The sequence below is a fragment of the Rhopilema esculentum genome, chromosome 7 (assembly GCF_057945365.1).
Source record: "Rhopilema esculentum isolate cy_ngs chromosome 7, ASM5794536v1, whole genome shotgun sequence".
NCBI lineage: Eukaryota > Metazoa > Cnidaria > Scyphozoa > Rhizostomeae > Rhizostomatidae > Rhopilema > Rhopilema esculentum.
The window spans coordinates 3,677,391-3,693,117 of NC_142821.1; the positions used below are offsets into that span (position 1 = coordinate 3,677,391).

The 15,727-nt window shown below is 37.3% G+C and overlaps 1 protein-coding gene across 5 annotated transcripts; it reads left to right on the top strand.

Moving 5' to 3' along the window:
* Positions 1-3,499: 3,499 nt before the first annotated feature.
* On the top strand, positions 3,500-15,339 carry LOC135683449 (uncharacterized). 5 transcript variants are annotated; one of them, XM_065198700.2, is made up of 5 exons: positions 3,500-3,941; positions 11,130-12,200; positions 12,704-13,205; positions 13,621-13,817; positions 14,477-15,339. In XM_065198700.2, the coding sequence occupies exons 2-5, from the start codon at positions 11,182-11,184 to the stop codon at positions 15,225-15,227; spliced, it is 2,469 nt and encodes an 822-aa protein (XP_065054772.2). In that variant the 5' UTR covers positions 3,500-3,941; positions 11,130-11,181; the 3' UTR covers positions 15,228-15,339. The 5 variants fall into 5 exon arrangements, with proteins under 5 accessions (XP_065054772.2, XP_065054771.2, XP_065054774.2 ...); XM_065198699.2 differs by lacking the exon at positions 3,500-3,941 and adding an exon at positions 6,165-6,327; XM_065198702.2 differs by lacking the exon at positions 3,500-3,941 and adding an exon at positions 6,221-6,327 and having other exon boundaries at positions 11,035-12,200.
* The last annotated feature ends 388 nt before the right edge of the window (positions 15,340-15,727 follow it).

Sequence of the window (15,727 nt, forward strand, 5' to 3'; positions counted from 1 at the left end):
ATTTGTGTGGACTCAACCTTGCCCTCATAAACTTATGCATCAGTCAATGCATCCATTGGCTATGACTTTCGGTAAGGTCATACTTTCTCTCTGCTAATAACGGAGCTCTTCCTGACATACCTGTTCCGTTCTCTAAAATGCAATGTCAGGAATGGAGATTCATAACAAATATAATATTTCGTTTCAAAATTGGTAAACGGCTCTTTACGAACTTCAGAGGTGGCGTTTCTGCGTGGCAATAAAGCTCTTCTTGGCGCCCTGCGAAATCTTCGATTGCCCTGCGAAATCGGTTATTTTTAAGATTAGGGGGTGTCACACCCCCGACACCCCCCTCCGGAATTTTCGCCCCTGAAAAAAACCAGACAAATGCTTCTGGCATAGATCTTAACTTTCAAGGACATTCTATCAAATCTGATAAGACTGTCAAACTCCTAGGTGTAACACTAGATTACAAACTGAACTTTGACCCACAATGTAACGTTTGCAAATATAATGATATCGATATTCTGTAAATTTTGTCCATTCATATCCAAGTTGCTTCAAATATCTAGCTTATGTATGTACGTATTTATTTCCTTAGTTATTTCCTTTTCATTTGTTATACAGTAGATTCGATTTAGATTAGTTGTATGTGTATATATCCATATAACGTACTATATATATATTTAATAGCTCCTAACTCTAAAGTTTAAAAAAAATATAAATAGATACTCAATAAAAAAATAACTTGGTTGACGTTTCGCTATAAGCTTCTTCAGAATAACTAATACATACATCTGGAGCGTAAAATAAGGAATACGAAACAAATGAACAAAAGGTAACACATTTTACAAGCAAGAACAATAATAGCTAATTTAAGAACATAATGATAGTTTCTTAGCCCAGCCGGAGATGAGAAAAGATGGATAAATACAATAGATAAAAGAACAATAGAACAAATGCGATAGCTGAAAGCAATAGCGAATTAAAATAAGGTAACAAACAAACAAACAAACAAGCATTTGGGTAAATCATTAGTCTTGGGTTTTACACATAATCAGCCATTAGTCAGTTGGCAAAGCAGTCTGTTAGTCACCTAGTCAAAACCCCTTCTACACCCCCAAGATGTGTTAATAAGCGTTAACAAGTGTCTTGGACTTTTTATAAATAAAATGTTAAACGATACAGCTGCTTGTCTCGACCAACTACTAGTTCTTACGACAAGGCTGCTTTCTCAGTGCTTTGCTTTTTAGCATTGTCTTAAAAGAGACGCAAATAGTCAATTGTATTATGTCCCTCTTATATAGCTTGATTAAATGAAATTTAAGAACGTTTGATGTATGACAAGGTACACCTTTTTATGTGTCAGGGAACACTGAAAAGATTATTACCTGTTTAAAAATCACTTTCGACTGGTACTTAGATTAAGACAATAGAAGGTAGTTGGTGTCGCATTCATTGATCTCAAAAAGGGCATTTGACATCGTAAACAGGTCACTACTTTGTAATAACCTGGAAAGATACAGAGTTCAAAATTAAGAAGAGCATTTGTTTCAATCTTAATGCTCTGGCAGGCAGCAGCTTTGTAGAATGAATATGGTTGACATTAGAGTACCTCAGGGCTCATGTCTTGGCTCTCTTTATTGCTTGCTTATATTGGTTTGATAACATCCTTAAATTTCTTCTATCTCGGCGATTAGCTTAATATGACCTATCTTTTGCTACATCATAGTACTTTAGATCAGCTAAATGAGATCATAAATGGCGATTTAGTTATTTTGATCAATGGCCTGAGGGGAAGTTAATGATTTTGCAAAAAATATATCAACTCTTCACAAGTTCCAAAAGTATTCTGTGAATAAGATCTGGAAGTGCAACACGCTAAAACCCAGAATGCTAAAGAAATAATATAACTAGTCTTCTAATTGATAGGTCTCGACATGGAAATGCTTGTGAACACGGTACCTAAGAAAGTTTGCATGTTACATATAACATGTTTTATTTTACTAAAATTTTACCAAATGCAAGACATCCTTAAGCGATCAACATGATGTTTTACCCAAATTTTTATGCTTCTTCGAAAATATCTAGTACAAGACAACTAATTTCTAAGCCTTTATAAAAACTCGACTTGCAAAATGCATATACAAAACAACTGAATATGCAAAATTTAGTCAAATCTGGAATCATACTTAAACAAGAGCTGCATAAAATAAAAGTAGCAGATACACTGTTATTCAAAGCAGATACGCTAGAGAAAGCATTTTCTAGTCAGTTGGTTCAGAACTAACTTTGGCCTTTAAAAGCATGATTCAAATGTTCTCTCAGAAGCCCTGTTTTGACTACGAAAACTTGTTGATCATTCTAATAAGAAAGTGGTAGCATTGTTTAGATATTCAAAGAAGAAAAAAATTTAACAAGATATAGTCGCACTCGGGCGGTTATTTTGTATCTGTTAATCATATTATCAAAAGTTTCTGATAGAAATCAATGTTTATGACAGAGACAATACTGTTTACCTATGTGTTGGGCATTGCTCGATGTCGTCAAGGCAGAGCTGAGCACACTTTGGTGTGTACAAGAGAAGGGCTCTAAGTTGCTCTGTCGTTAATTTGATGCCGTATAGATATTGTTGTACATGTGTTAGTGTATAGAACAAGACAGTTCGAAGTTGCTCTGTTTTAAAGTGGTTGATGCCGTATAGACAGAGCTGTACTACACGTGTTGGTGTATAGAACAAGACGGTTCTAAGTTGCTCTGTCTTAAAGTGGTTGATGCCGTATAGACAGAGCTGTACTACACGTGTTGGTGTATAGAACAAGACGGTTCTAAGTTGCTCTGTCTTAAAGTGGTTGATGCCGTATAGACAGAGCTGTACTACACGTGTTGGTGTATAGAACAAGACGGTTCTAAGTTGCTCTGTCTTAAAGTGGTTGATGCCGTATAGACAAAGCTGTACTACACGTGTTGGTGTATAGAACAAGACGGTTCTAAGTTGCTCTGGCTTAAAATGGTTGATGCCGTATAGACAGAGCTGTACTACGCGTGTTGGTGTATAGAACAAGACGGTTCTAAGTTGCTCTGTCTTAAAGTGGTTGATGCCGTATAGACAGAGCTGTACTACACGTGTTGGTGTATAGAACAAGACGGTTCTAAGTTGCTCTGGCTTAGAATGGTTGATGCCGTATAGACAGAGCTAAGTTGTATCGATTTGGTTTAGAAGCAGAGGGATCAATATTGCAACTGCTATTTTAACGGCTAACGATGTCATTTTTATTGAAACAACTATCTGCAAGCAAAATCAAGGCCAAAAACCATTAAACAGCTAATCAATAAAAAAAGGTAACGTTATCAAATACTGTAGGTTGACAACATTTTGGCTGGAAATTAATTATACTGTGTCGAAAAGCATCATTTCTGAAAATATTTGATAGAATGAAACAAAATTAATTTTAACAGAAGATTTATAATCAGATGATTCAGGGTTGATGTGACGTAAAAAAGTTCTCGGCATCAGCGTGTCAGGCAAAGATGAATAACACAAGCAAATTGTTTATGAAATATCAGTTATGCATTGTTGTTAGGTTAATTTAAGATGTATTTGAAGACACCTTTATGTGTCTAAAAAGAGTTTGGCCTTGGGGCAAACAGACAACCAAATTGAAAATGAAAGGGCAAAGCTCAGCAATTGATTACTGAAAAATCTGAGTTTAAGTTAACAGACGCCATAGAAGACAATCCAACACGACCAATTTGATTCTTCTTAGCATTTCACACTATGGCAGGTTGAAAATCATTGGAGCGAATCAGGCGACTGCAACACGAGCATGTACAAATAATGTGAAGAAAATCACCTAGCAAAGGTTGTCTATTAAAAGATAATGTCGATGATATCACGAATGAAGCAAAATTTGATTGGTACAACTATTCAAGCACATGGTTGGGAATGGTAAATCAAACAGGTAAGCTATCGAACTTTTCCAATTCAGAAATGATCGTATTTTTCGCTGTATGGAAAATGATTACAAAATGTAGTCTAAACGATAATTTGTATTTTGAAAGTAAAATTGTATTAAACATTGGCTTTGTTTGCTATAAGATCACTTATCGAAGCTTACATTTCAAAAGTCTTTAAAAACAAAGCTTTTTAGTCGGCCTAATTAACATCGCCTGGTGGTTGCCAGTGATAAGGCGCTTTTCAATAAAAATCAATGAAACAGTGAAATGAAGTCGCTAGGTTATCGGGCAAAGTGAAGCACGCTATATTCAATGAGAAGCAAGAACACGATTTTGGAATGGGTGTTTCACGATATTGTCATGCCCTGGGGTGCATGTTGTCTGTTAATTGCGTATTGTTTTGTTTGTAACATACAGACCTGTCAACCCTCCCGGTTCAGCCGGGAGACTCCAGGTTTTGACTGCCTTCTCCCGGTCTCCAGGTTTTTAAAATGTTTCTCCCGGTTTCAAAGATGTCTAACAGAATGGTCTAGGAATATTCTTCACCGAATGTTTGATTGAACTGCGCATCTTATGCTTCAAAGATTTTCTTATTACAAAGGGATAATTAAGATATAATGGTCACATTGAATTCCACATGACAATAATATTTTGTTAGTGCTAACTGATTAACAAAAAAGCACTAAAAGTTATTATGAAGATACTTTTCTTGATCACTTTTGTCATTAACTGTTTGTCGAGCACAAAATTTTATCAGGTATATTTATTCCCTTAACAAATTACTGTGATCTCCCTGGTTTTGACCGAATCTCCCTGTTTTTCTTTAGGAAAAATCTAAAATCTCCAGGTGTTGAAAATTTAAGGTTGACAGGTCTGAACATAAGAGGCATTTGATACGAACACAAGCCAAAGCCATTGCTCATAGAATGGGCGTGAAGGAATATCCAATAATGTAACTAGAGCGATGTTTGGGTGTAGACACACCTCTTCAATGAGACAGTCAATTTGACACATACTTACATTTTAAACTTGGGGTGGACTTGCACGGATCTACTAACTTTGCCTCGTGATATTTGAATCTTAGCAATAGGTGAAGCAAGCAAGCATGTAGCTGAGTAATCAAAAAGCTTGCGATGAAAAAGGAAAAACTTTCATTCAAAATCTTCCCCGTCAACAGAGAAGGGCAGTGTCGTCGCGTGACCATTATCGCTGGGGGGGGGGGAGGGGTTTAGTGTAAGAGATGCAAACCATATTTTGCCAACAGAAATTCTTTTGTTACATTGATATTTTGTTAAAATTTTAATTCTACCGACGAGCACGCCACGCCCCTGGAGAAGGGTTCTATGACTCTGCTGGGTAAGTCTTGAGATCATGATTATTCTGGCAAAAACATGATCTTTCAGTAGATAGCAAAAACACAACATTCCGATCCCTACCTCTCAGCACAGTGGCCAAATTAGCAAGGAATGTATTGCCTGCTTCAGTCCAAACCTCAATTCAAGAATTTAATTCCCTTTTTGTTACCGATAACATCTAAAGACGTGATCTTTTTAAGAGAATTTATGTGGTTCGTTGATTGGAAAGCTCTCATCAAACCGCACTATGTGTTAAAAACACGACTAGAAAGAGTTTGAAAACAAAAACTCTAAGAACAAATCACAATTCTACCATGAGTGAACGTCTTGGTAGAAGTCAAGAAAAGTTGCGAATCTTTGAGAAAGAAATCCAAGCAGCTACACCATCAACATACTTCAAGTTCTTAGGTGGGTCGGGAGGGGGAACTTGATTGAAGAACCCTGCCATTTTTAGGCAGAATCCAAACCCCAGTGAACGTAGTTTAAACCTCCTTTGCAGAAAGGTCTTAGAAATTCATACATTCTTTACACCGTGATCCTGTCCCTAATCTTCTGAGTTCCAGCTACCTAAATCCAAATTCCCAGTGCCGAAATGATTCGATCGTATTCTGCCACCTCAAGAACTTCTTTCAGGTTGTCATAAGATTTAAATATGGAAGGCAGAGATCCATAAATGAAGCCTTGGTATTTCTGCTTTTGAAATTCTGTCATGAAGCGGACTATTTTCTGGCTCTGGAAAAATATTTGAGATGTTGTTATATATTTTAGATCTACTCATATTCTTTGTTATGGCAGTAGACTTAAAGGGGCTTAAGTCACTGCCAATTAAAGGTTGGCCTCGACAGAGGGCTGATGCTTAATGGGTCACGAGGCTACTGTTGCCAAAAGACAATAGAACGAACTAAATAACGGAGCATTCGAGCGTGCAGTAAGCTAGTTAAAGAACCCGGTATCTGGGTAGATGGCTCTAATCCACCAAGGGCAACATACATACATTGTGGTGTAGGTGTGCAGTGAGATAGAGACGAGATCTACGGTATGAAACTAAGTTTCCTTTCTTGTTACAATTTTGAATTTATCGTCAACAGTTTGCTTAAGGGTTCAAATGTTTTTAATGCTTCTGATACTTGCTAGAGCACCGAAGTAAAACCAAGTTTTCGTTTCCTTAGAGTGTTTTTGGCAGAGGATAAAACCAGTAGTGTAGCGTGACTTTTTCAACTGGGTATTCTCTATTAAACAAAAGGGTGGGGCAGGGTGTGGCTCGATGGGGTTTGATGAAATAGGGGGATAATAGGAAGATTAAAAGGACTAGCAATTGATATTTTATCCAATTTTCTTTTTGGTTCGGTTGGCAAGTACTGCACTTTCAGGACGTTACTGTGATGAAAACGATACTTTGCTAAAGAACCCAACGCAAATACACTCTTCAAACTCATTCATTGCATCAAATTACCACTAACCATTTCATCAAAAGTAATTCAAATCAAAACATACCATTGATAGTCAGTAAAAATATACTTGTCGAAATATGTCACAATAGTTGTTGTCACATTAATCACAATTATCTGAGTCAGTGTAGCATTATGTTTGAAGTCACCTTTCCTTTCCACTTTGCTGTTAGTAGATTAAGATTAGGGGTCTAATGAGAGAATGATTATGAAACAGTAATACGGACATTGCAATAGTTTTTGAATGAAGTCATGTTTACTGTTTTCGATGAAGCTCCATCACTCCAATCGCTCCAACCTCCATTAACTGTATATATCGATCTCAAAACGAAGCTATTTTGAACCGACTTTGTTTTAGCTGATTAACAGTAAACATTATTCATGGAAAGGAGCATTTTGATTGGTTAAAGTACCGTCAAGGTGGTATTCACTGCGTATCCATGACCGATCTCCATTCAACATGAAGTAGTTAATCCCCTTTTAAAGGCATGATTCATTTGTGTTTAGTTCCAGCAATAACAGGACAACTTGTCAAGGAAGTGTCCCTGATCTCAGGGTTGCCAGATGGGATTTACAAAAGAAAGCCAGACGGGTAACCAACTCGGGCCAAACTGCGCATAAAAAGGGCAAAACAAACATTTTCCAAAAATACACAGCAAAATGGTAACATGAATTTCCACGCATGCGCCTTTTAAATAACATTCCAAACTAAAACAAGTACTGAGAGTTTTTTCTTTAAAAAAGTTCTTTTGCTAATTGTGGGGGATTCTACAGCGCGCATAGCAACCATTTAGTTATGTTATATTCTTAGATATATTGCTTTTTAAAGACAACATGATTTTCTCTATTAATTATATATTGCTTTATTCACTTGAGGACTCGAAGTAGCTTAATTTGTTTTGTTATGATATTATATTTACGTACTTGTCTCCTGTTAATGTGTACGTGAACAAGGTAAAGGAAACTGATATTCGTGATGTATTAAAAACCTACGTACGACCTTTGTATCGGTATAAGCAAATATAGGTTCACTGATTTGACATGTTGATTAGCTGAGTAATGTAAATTGAGTTTATAAAAGTACAGTAGGGCAGTGTTAGCGTAAAATGTTTTGAGGAAAGACGTGTAGATAAATTGAGATATGATGAGACAAGGCGTACGTTTGAGTTTTATTTGAAGAGATTTCTTGGTTCGTGGAGAAGTATATATGTTTCGAGCCAGCGTAATTGAGATAGATTGCGATCTATAACACTAATGGTTAGGTTAGGTGGTAGTATTTGACATCTGGTTTTGCACAGTGCAGCAGTGCTTTTTCAATGTAAGATTTGCTTGTTTCATAAGGTGTTAAAGTTTATATAAAACAAAGAAATGGCTTCCAGATTGCTGCTGAAAAACGCCCAAAGGCCAAATTTTTGTAGTAGGCCAAAAACAAATTTGCAAGGCAATTTAACTCCGAAAAAGACCAAAAATTGAAAAACTTGGTCTGGAAAAGTCCAATCTGGCAACCCTTTCTGGTAACTGTGGTAAAACTGCATTGTGTGGTTTTTACCGCTGGATTTTTAGGTTTTTGCTCTGCCGTGGCTAAGCACACTTGAAAACCGTAACCAAGACTACCGGATGAAACCAAAGGGTATGAGACGGTTTCAGAAACTGAGATTATTTTAATCAATAAAAATCGGCTTTAGATATTGTGACAGAACAATGCCTTCGACGAAAGAACATATCATAATAATCACCTTTGTGTTATGTATAAAAGTTTGAAAATTATTGATTACGTTAGACTCATGATGAAGTATTTCTTATAAGGTCGTAAAGATACAATTTTCTTAGGCTGTTGCAATCTTTGCATCAACTTTTTGATACACTAGATCTGTTTTCCTCGATTAATTCTGTTCAAAACGTTGGCAAAGATCAAATTCAACTTGATAGAAGAGAAATAAACTGCATTTTGCGCTGAAGATTTCATCGATAACAAAGCGGCTATATTTCGAGGTGGCAAAACTACTGTAAAGAAGCAAGCGGCACATTAACTGGAGGAAAAGTGACCAGGTATTCAACAGGTAACAACAAGCTCATTTACGATGAAATTCCAAATATTCCAAATATTCCACAGTCTTATTCCAAATAGAAACCTACAAGACATCAGTATTCTCAAAAGATATTCAGCCGAGAAGGCTGCTAATTACAAGGTTGTCTACAAGGTTGTCTAGTTTAGAATTTTGTAGGAGAAAGATGCCAGATTATTTCAGGCAATGGTTTTTGAGGATCAGCTCCCTTACATTTCCTTATAGGAGAAATTAGAGTCTGCGCGCAGGCTATAAATTTCCGTTCACCTTTTGATCCTGATAGGACATTTTATACTTTCAAGGCGTGTCAGATAAAACAGTGGTGTTTTAGCTGTTTCTTGTGACTTTTGAGGCTGATGCAATTATAGGGGATCACCGGCCTACAGTAGCCTAAAAGCAAGCCTGCCAGTAGCTCTTCTCACACATGTAGCCAAACTGTAGTTTAGTCTCTAAGTACTACTTTATTTATTTCCCCTGTTCTAGTAAGTTGCCCTACCAGGGTAGCGATAGACACATAGAATTTGAGATGGAGAGGGGTTTCACAAGCGGTGAAGTTAAACATAATGACAGTGAGTTCCGTTGCTGCTTAAAAGCAGCACAGATTTTAGAATCAAGCTGTTGGGTTTCTTACATACAAGATAATACATTTAAATTGACGTTTTTTAATTCAAGGGTCATGCTGAATAGTAAACAAGGATACCCAAAGAAATCAATATAGATGGATTAAGTATGAACTGTCTGTAATTGAAGTTTGATTGTTTTTTTTAAATTTTGGTCCATTTACAAGCGATTTAAAAAATCAGGATGCCTAGATTCTTATAAAAAAAACATTATCTAAGCTTGCAGGCTGCAGCTTCTTACTGTCAACCCCTGAATCAGCGTTTTGTGGGCTTATCATTAATTATGAAACTTTTTAGTTTGGGCCTATATGCAGAAATAATATTCATATTGCTATTATCATCTTCTCTGCTCGGCTCTCGGTCAATGTCTCGTTTAATTTTGCTTTTTATCATTGCCGCTGAACGCTGAATGTTTTATCGGTGGGGACTCATTAAGGGGGGGGGGGGGCTTATTAAAAATTTTACATCAAGGGTGGAGCTTAGTCGACTGTGGCTCATACGAGAGGGCCAATTAAAGAAATTACTGTAAATGTCCATTTCTTTATGGCCAGGACTAACTGCCACTTTTCATCAGAACCTATCGGTATTGTGTTGCCACTTCGCTAAACAGACCTGCAGTCAGTGGCAACCCACTACACTCTTTTTTTTATAAGAACCAGTAAATTTAAGTTCAGGCTGACTGTTCTTAATTTTTTCGAAAATCTGAGGCTGGATTGTTCTTAATTTGTTCTTGAATTAAGAGGGTGTAAGCGGTGCTATTGCTAGCTTTTTCGCTCTAAGGAGGTGTTCAGTCCTCATTTGCCAACAAATTGAGTGAGACAGCCTTAATTTGCTGATAAATTTGAATATTCACCGAAAAAGCACTCACACATCGCTAAAAATCCTCAATTTTGAGAAAAAACGTTGTTCAAAATTGCATTTTGCAGAAACTCAGCCTCAGCTTGTTCTTAATTCGTTCTTATTTTTCGACCAGTTTTGAGGCTCGTGTTCTTATAAAATTGTTCTTATAAAAAAAGAGTGTAATATGCCTTATATTTTTTATTAGTGAGCAATTTGCTAACAGTCGTTTTGAGAAGGAGAAAAGTTGGATGATTTTATACACAAGGCAGAGAACCATTAACACAGATCAAAGTGACTTTGGTGTGGTCATAGGTGTGACTGTGGGTGTGGTGTTGGGCGTGGCTTCTAGAACTTGTCTAAAACACAGTCCGAATATTAACTTTTTAGAGCGACACCACTAACTGCAATTGGTTAATTTGAGCTTTTTTCACTAAAACATAAATTCGTGACTCAAAGGACGATCTTTATTGGGTCGGGTTACGCACAGGTTGGCATACCTAAACTAAAATGTTGAAATATTTCAACTGACAAATATTTCAATCATTATTTAAACTGATGTTTAAACTATCATTTCAACTTATATTTCGACTCCTATGTCACTCCTTAAAATGCAATTTATTCGGGGGAGCATGCCATCGGACCCGCCTACTTGTGTACTGTAAAAAACAATGCCAATAGTTCTTCTTTGTAATTCGTATTTCACTTTGCGGTATGAAATAATACTTCAAAAACTTGTGGCGTCTGTTTCACTTGAGTTGTTCTTTTACAGTTTTGTGATCAGATCAGAAACAGCTTTGTGATGGTGAGTTTGTAAAAGAAACCGGATGTGATGTGATAAATGTTTAATTTTGTGTATCTCCTCAGGCTAATCCAGCCCGCAGTTCAACCACTCCAAGCAGTGGCATAAACCTTGAAAATGGAAAAGGAACCTTTGCGAGCCGAAGCACAATCTACTTATTCAGCTGATGAAAAAGCAAGCAATGACGGTAGTGGGATCGGAGTCGCATTTTCAGGCGGAGGTATCCGTTCTGCAGCATTCTCCTCTGGCGTTCTCCGGCGTATTCTACAGAAGAAGGTACAGGTGGCATATCTAAGCTGCGTCTCCGGTGGTGGATATACAGGCAGTGCATACGTGGAATGGAAGTATCGTAATGGTGGTTTAGACAATCCTCAATGGCACGAAAAGTTCTTCAACCATATGCGAAGAAACACGAGCTCACAGTGCAACTGGAGGAACCCAATACAAGGACTTTTCGACTCTATCTTTGTGGTAGTGATGCTGATTTTCGTTGTGTTTCTTATCCCTGCTTTGATATGGATGCCACTAACATTTCCACTCGCTTACTTGGTTGATTATTTGCTTGGGCCCCTTATGCGCTCAGGTTTTATCTGTGAAGGGCAAGCTGGCTTTAATACGACTTTAGCTAACCAGACCGTTGTTCATATAGTTCCCAATGATCAATTAATCTGCTATGCTTTAAAAGACAGAGAAGCCCAAACACAAGCAATTCTCTATAGCAGCCTTCTCATCGGAATCATACTCTTTTACAGCCTAGCTAAGATTGTGAGCAGCCAGGCTCAATATTTTTTTCAAATATCAACGGGAATAACTACAGTATTACTTGCCTTCACGTTCCTGCCATGGTTTTTCGAGCTGTATATAGCCTCTGTTCCTATATGGTTGACTGGAGTCGTCCTTTTGCTGGGGGTCATCCTATGGATGGGCATTCCTCCGCTAAGGTCCAAGGCTTCCTGGACGCTGCTTATTTATGTTTATACATACGGGATCAAGTACAGAGTGTACAAGAATCCAGTACTTGGTATTAAATACGACGAGAGAATATTTCTAATTATAACGTGGGCTGCTACTGGTTTGCTGTTGCTGGCGCCGTTTCTAAACATCATTCAACGAGGTTGCATCCACACTTTTTACAGGTAAAAAGCTTAGCATCGCTATCTCAACTTGCTTAGCGTGGCAGTAGGAGATTTGAAATAGTATGAAAGTGAGGGGGCGGGGGTTGTGGGGCTGTTGACATCATTTTTTTATGGCATGTCGGCCTCGTTTTAACTCGCAGCTGATATAAACAAAAATTCCCAATACCATCCTCTTTAAACAAATTCAAAACTCTTTGTAAAAAGCCCACTCTTAGTCAAATTTCATAAATACGTGCTTAGAAATAAATAGCAAATTTCACTGGAAACGCGAATATTATAGATATATATTTTACAGAAACAACCTTTGTATGCGCACATCTTTTTCGTCTCTTGAACAGAGACGAGGCTTCTAAACGACCGGTCTGCCCATGCAACCGCTTGCTTCCTAGATAGTCAATACCTTCACAGCGTCGCAACCCTCGGTTATTCCAGTAGCGCGGTTTCCTTAACCTAAACACAATTTAAAATTGCTTCATAACAAGTGTTTCTTCAATTTTGCATAGGTGCAAACTCCAGAAGGCATTTTATACGTCTCAGAGTGCTGGTTTTTTTGGATGTGGCGGGATAACATGTGCTGATTTTCTGACAGCAACAGCAGGTTTTGTGAAAAGTGAATACGACAAAATTGAAGAGCAAGATAAACAGATCCTGACACTTAGAGATCTAAGGCACATCCAACCGCTCTATGTTTGCAATATGCTGGTCGATAACTGGATTTATGAAGATTCTTCTGATCCGGACGTAGCTTTTACTGTCCTAACAATCAGTCCGGAGCTTATAGAGCGCATTGACGATGACGACTACAAAGATTTCGACGAAAACATGATTGGTCCTTCAGATATCAAGCTCTCAGATGCCATGGCAACATCTGGTGCTGTCGTATCATATCATATGGGTGGATACAAAAACGAGGCAGCTCTTAGCCTCCAAATGATGTTTGGTCTTACGATGGGGAAGTCATGGCTGGCAGATAAGAGGCTTTTGAAGAAGAGCACATGTGGAGTTGTAAGAAAAACAAGATTCTTTTTGTAGCAAAAATTTTATCTCCAAATCAAAAGAAACCAGTTGAAAATGTTTCTAAAGCTTATGATATATTGTAATAACCAAATGAAAGTGTTGAATTTGATAAGAGCAAGTTTCAAGTTTACGTATTGAATGACTTCAAGTGAATCTATAGAAAGTTGTTCATTTCCCGTCTTTTCAAGCAGCTTCATGTTGATAAAAATGTCATTTCACGCAAAAACATTGAAAAAGGCAATAAAATTAAAAATTGTTAATGAAATACAGTAGGTTAACAGCTTGTATCTTGAGATAAATCGTTTGTTCCATATACAAGATGTTTATTATGATCAAAGTGCACAAAATATACGGTACTACTTTTCCTTACTTGGCAAATTCTAATGGAACATTTTATCTCTAGATCGTGCCATACATCATTCAAATCATTTTGATGGCGCCATTGCTACTTGTGCCTGTGGTCGACCTAAATTGGTACCTGCCTAACATTGCTGGCTATATGCTTATGGGTATATTCATTGGATTTATGGTGCTTCTTATCATGATTTCAATGTTGCCAACTGGAAAGAGCAGGACCAGCCAACTGGAGATGTTTGTCAGGTAAGTTTTTCCATCATTTCGCAGTATTACTCATATGAAAAATTCATTTTCTGTGTTATGTAATTTGTAGACTATAAAACGTTTAAAGACAGAAAGCTGGACGATGCAGGATTCTGAGAAAGTCAAAGGTATTTCGTTTGGAACAGGCGGTTCGTTTGAGTTTAGTTTCAGTTTCATTTATATTTAAATTCACTCTGCATACAATCTTATAAATAACAATAACAACAAGTAACAAAACTACAAGGAAATAAAACACCATTACAGAATATTAATGCAATGATATGGAAAATTAATACAATATACGCTAACAAAGAGAAAACATGATAGATTGTATGGAGGGAATTACTTAAAGGAGTATTTTGCCTTTATCAAAGAAGTATTTTGCATTTGTGTGTACAAGCCAATGTTGATAACTTGCATTGCTTAAGGAAACAAATGCATAATGAAAATAAGAGAAGTTATGATACGAACAAAAAACAAAAGCGACATTGCAAAAGCTCTTGCAATCCAGATCAAGAGAAGATTTTGCAATTCAGAAACATCCTGCTCATTAATCTTCCCTGCCAAATGTTTATAGTAGATCATGATAATTTTTGTGTAAAGGTTTTGTTATAATTTTGTTGCTTTGCTGTTGCTTTATACTTTGAACTTCTTTTTAGATGGTGCATTGTGAATATTTATCAAGTACGATTCCTGCGGGAGACTTTGATGATAAACAACATTGGTGAAGTTCCTCCGCCAATTTTGTATCTGAGTGATGGTGGCCATGTTGAAAATCTTGGCGTTCTAGCGCTACTCAAACAGCGAATGAGGAAAATTATAATAGCAGACGGGGGCATGAAATCAAACAACGAGGAAGCCGGGATTGATCTTTTGCACTCGCTAGAAATGGCGAGGAAAAAGTTGCGGTGTTCCTTCAGCGGAGTTGACGGTCGTGACATTCTTGAAGATCTTCGCGATAAATTCGTTGAACCAACATTTGAGAAATACCCACGACATTACAAATTTAAAGTCCAATATTATGAAAAAAACGAGAAAACTGGAGAGACAAAACAAGTCGGCGAGGGAGATATACTGCTGCTAATGCCAAGGCACCCATCTGAAGGCGTTGAAGCAGATGTTGAGAATACCTGGGCTGAATACGAGGCTGATACGGGGGTCACATTGAAAACGAAGAAATGGGGAAAAGGCCCGGTGTTATCTGAAAGAGAGGCAAATAGATTGACAGGAGCGTTTTGCGAATGTTGCCATTTGGCTTGCTGTATGAAATGCTGTGCGCCGTTGTTTGGTCGATTCCCGCAACATAGCACCGCAAATCAGTTTTTCACACCGGCCATGTTCAGTGCTTATCACAGGGAGGGATACAGAGCGACGGTAGAAAGCCAACTGGACGATTTTCTGGGTAGTTAGATGCGCTCAAGGCCTCTCGTTGGGAATTAACTATGAGTGCTCATATTCCAATTCAAGTGTCTTAAGGCACTATAAACTTAGAAATTTGAATTGATTTACTAGTTTATGTTGGTGTTATGTGTTTTTGTGGCTCTCACTGGAGTGAAAGGACAATTTTTTAATATTTTAAAAACCGTGGGTATCCTTTGAACACATCATTTTTGTAGATCGCTGTGTACTTTATATAACGTGATGAATATCATTCAGGCTCGATAGAATTGTATCACCGATATTGACAAGCAAGCCATGCGCGTAGATGTTGTTAATCGGTTTTATTCAACACTGACAACATATACACGATCTAATATGTAAATAAATATACTCGATCTAAATTTATTTTTGTAATTAGCTATTTTCAAGACGCTTGCAGTGGTGCTAATGTCTATTAGGAATATGAAATTATGAATTATCAGTTTTAACGTAACTTTAAAAACTGATATTTATTAATCAGTGCTGAGATA

Excerpts from the sequence above, each read along its gene's own strand:
- LOC135683449 (XM_065198700.2), top strand. The coding sequence starts at position 11,182 with ATGGAAAAGGAACCTTTGCGAGCCGAAGCACAATCTACTTATTCAGCT. Across the intron at positions 12,201-12,703 it reads TGCATCCACACTTTTTACAG|GTGCAAACTCCAGAAGGCAT; the intron begins GTAAAAAGCTTA and ends AATTTTGCATAG. Across the intron at positions 13,818-14,476 it reads CAACTGGAGATGTTTGTCAG|ATGGTGCATTGTGAATATTT; the intron begins GTAAGTTTTTCC and ends ACTTCTTTTTAG.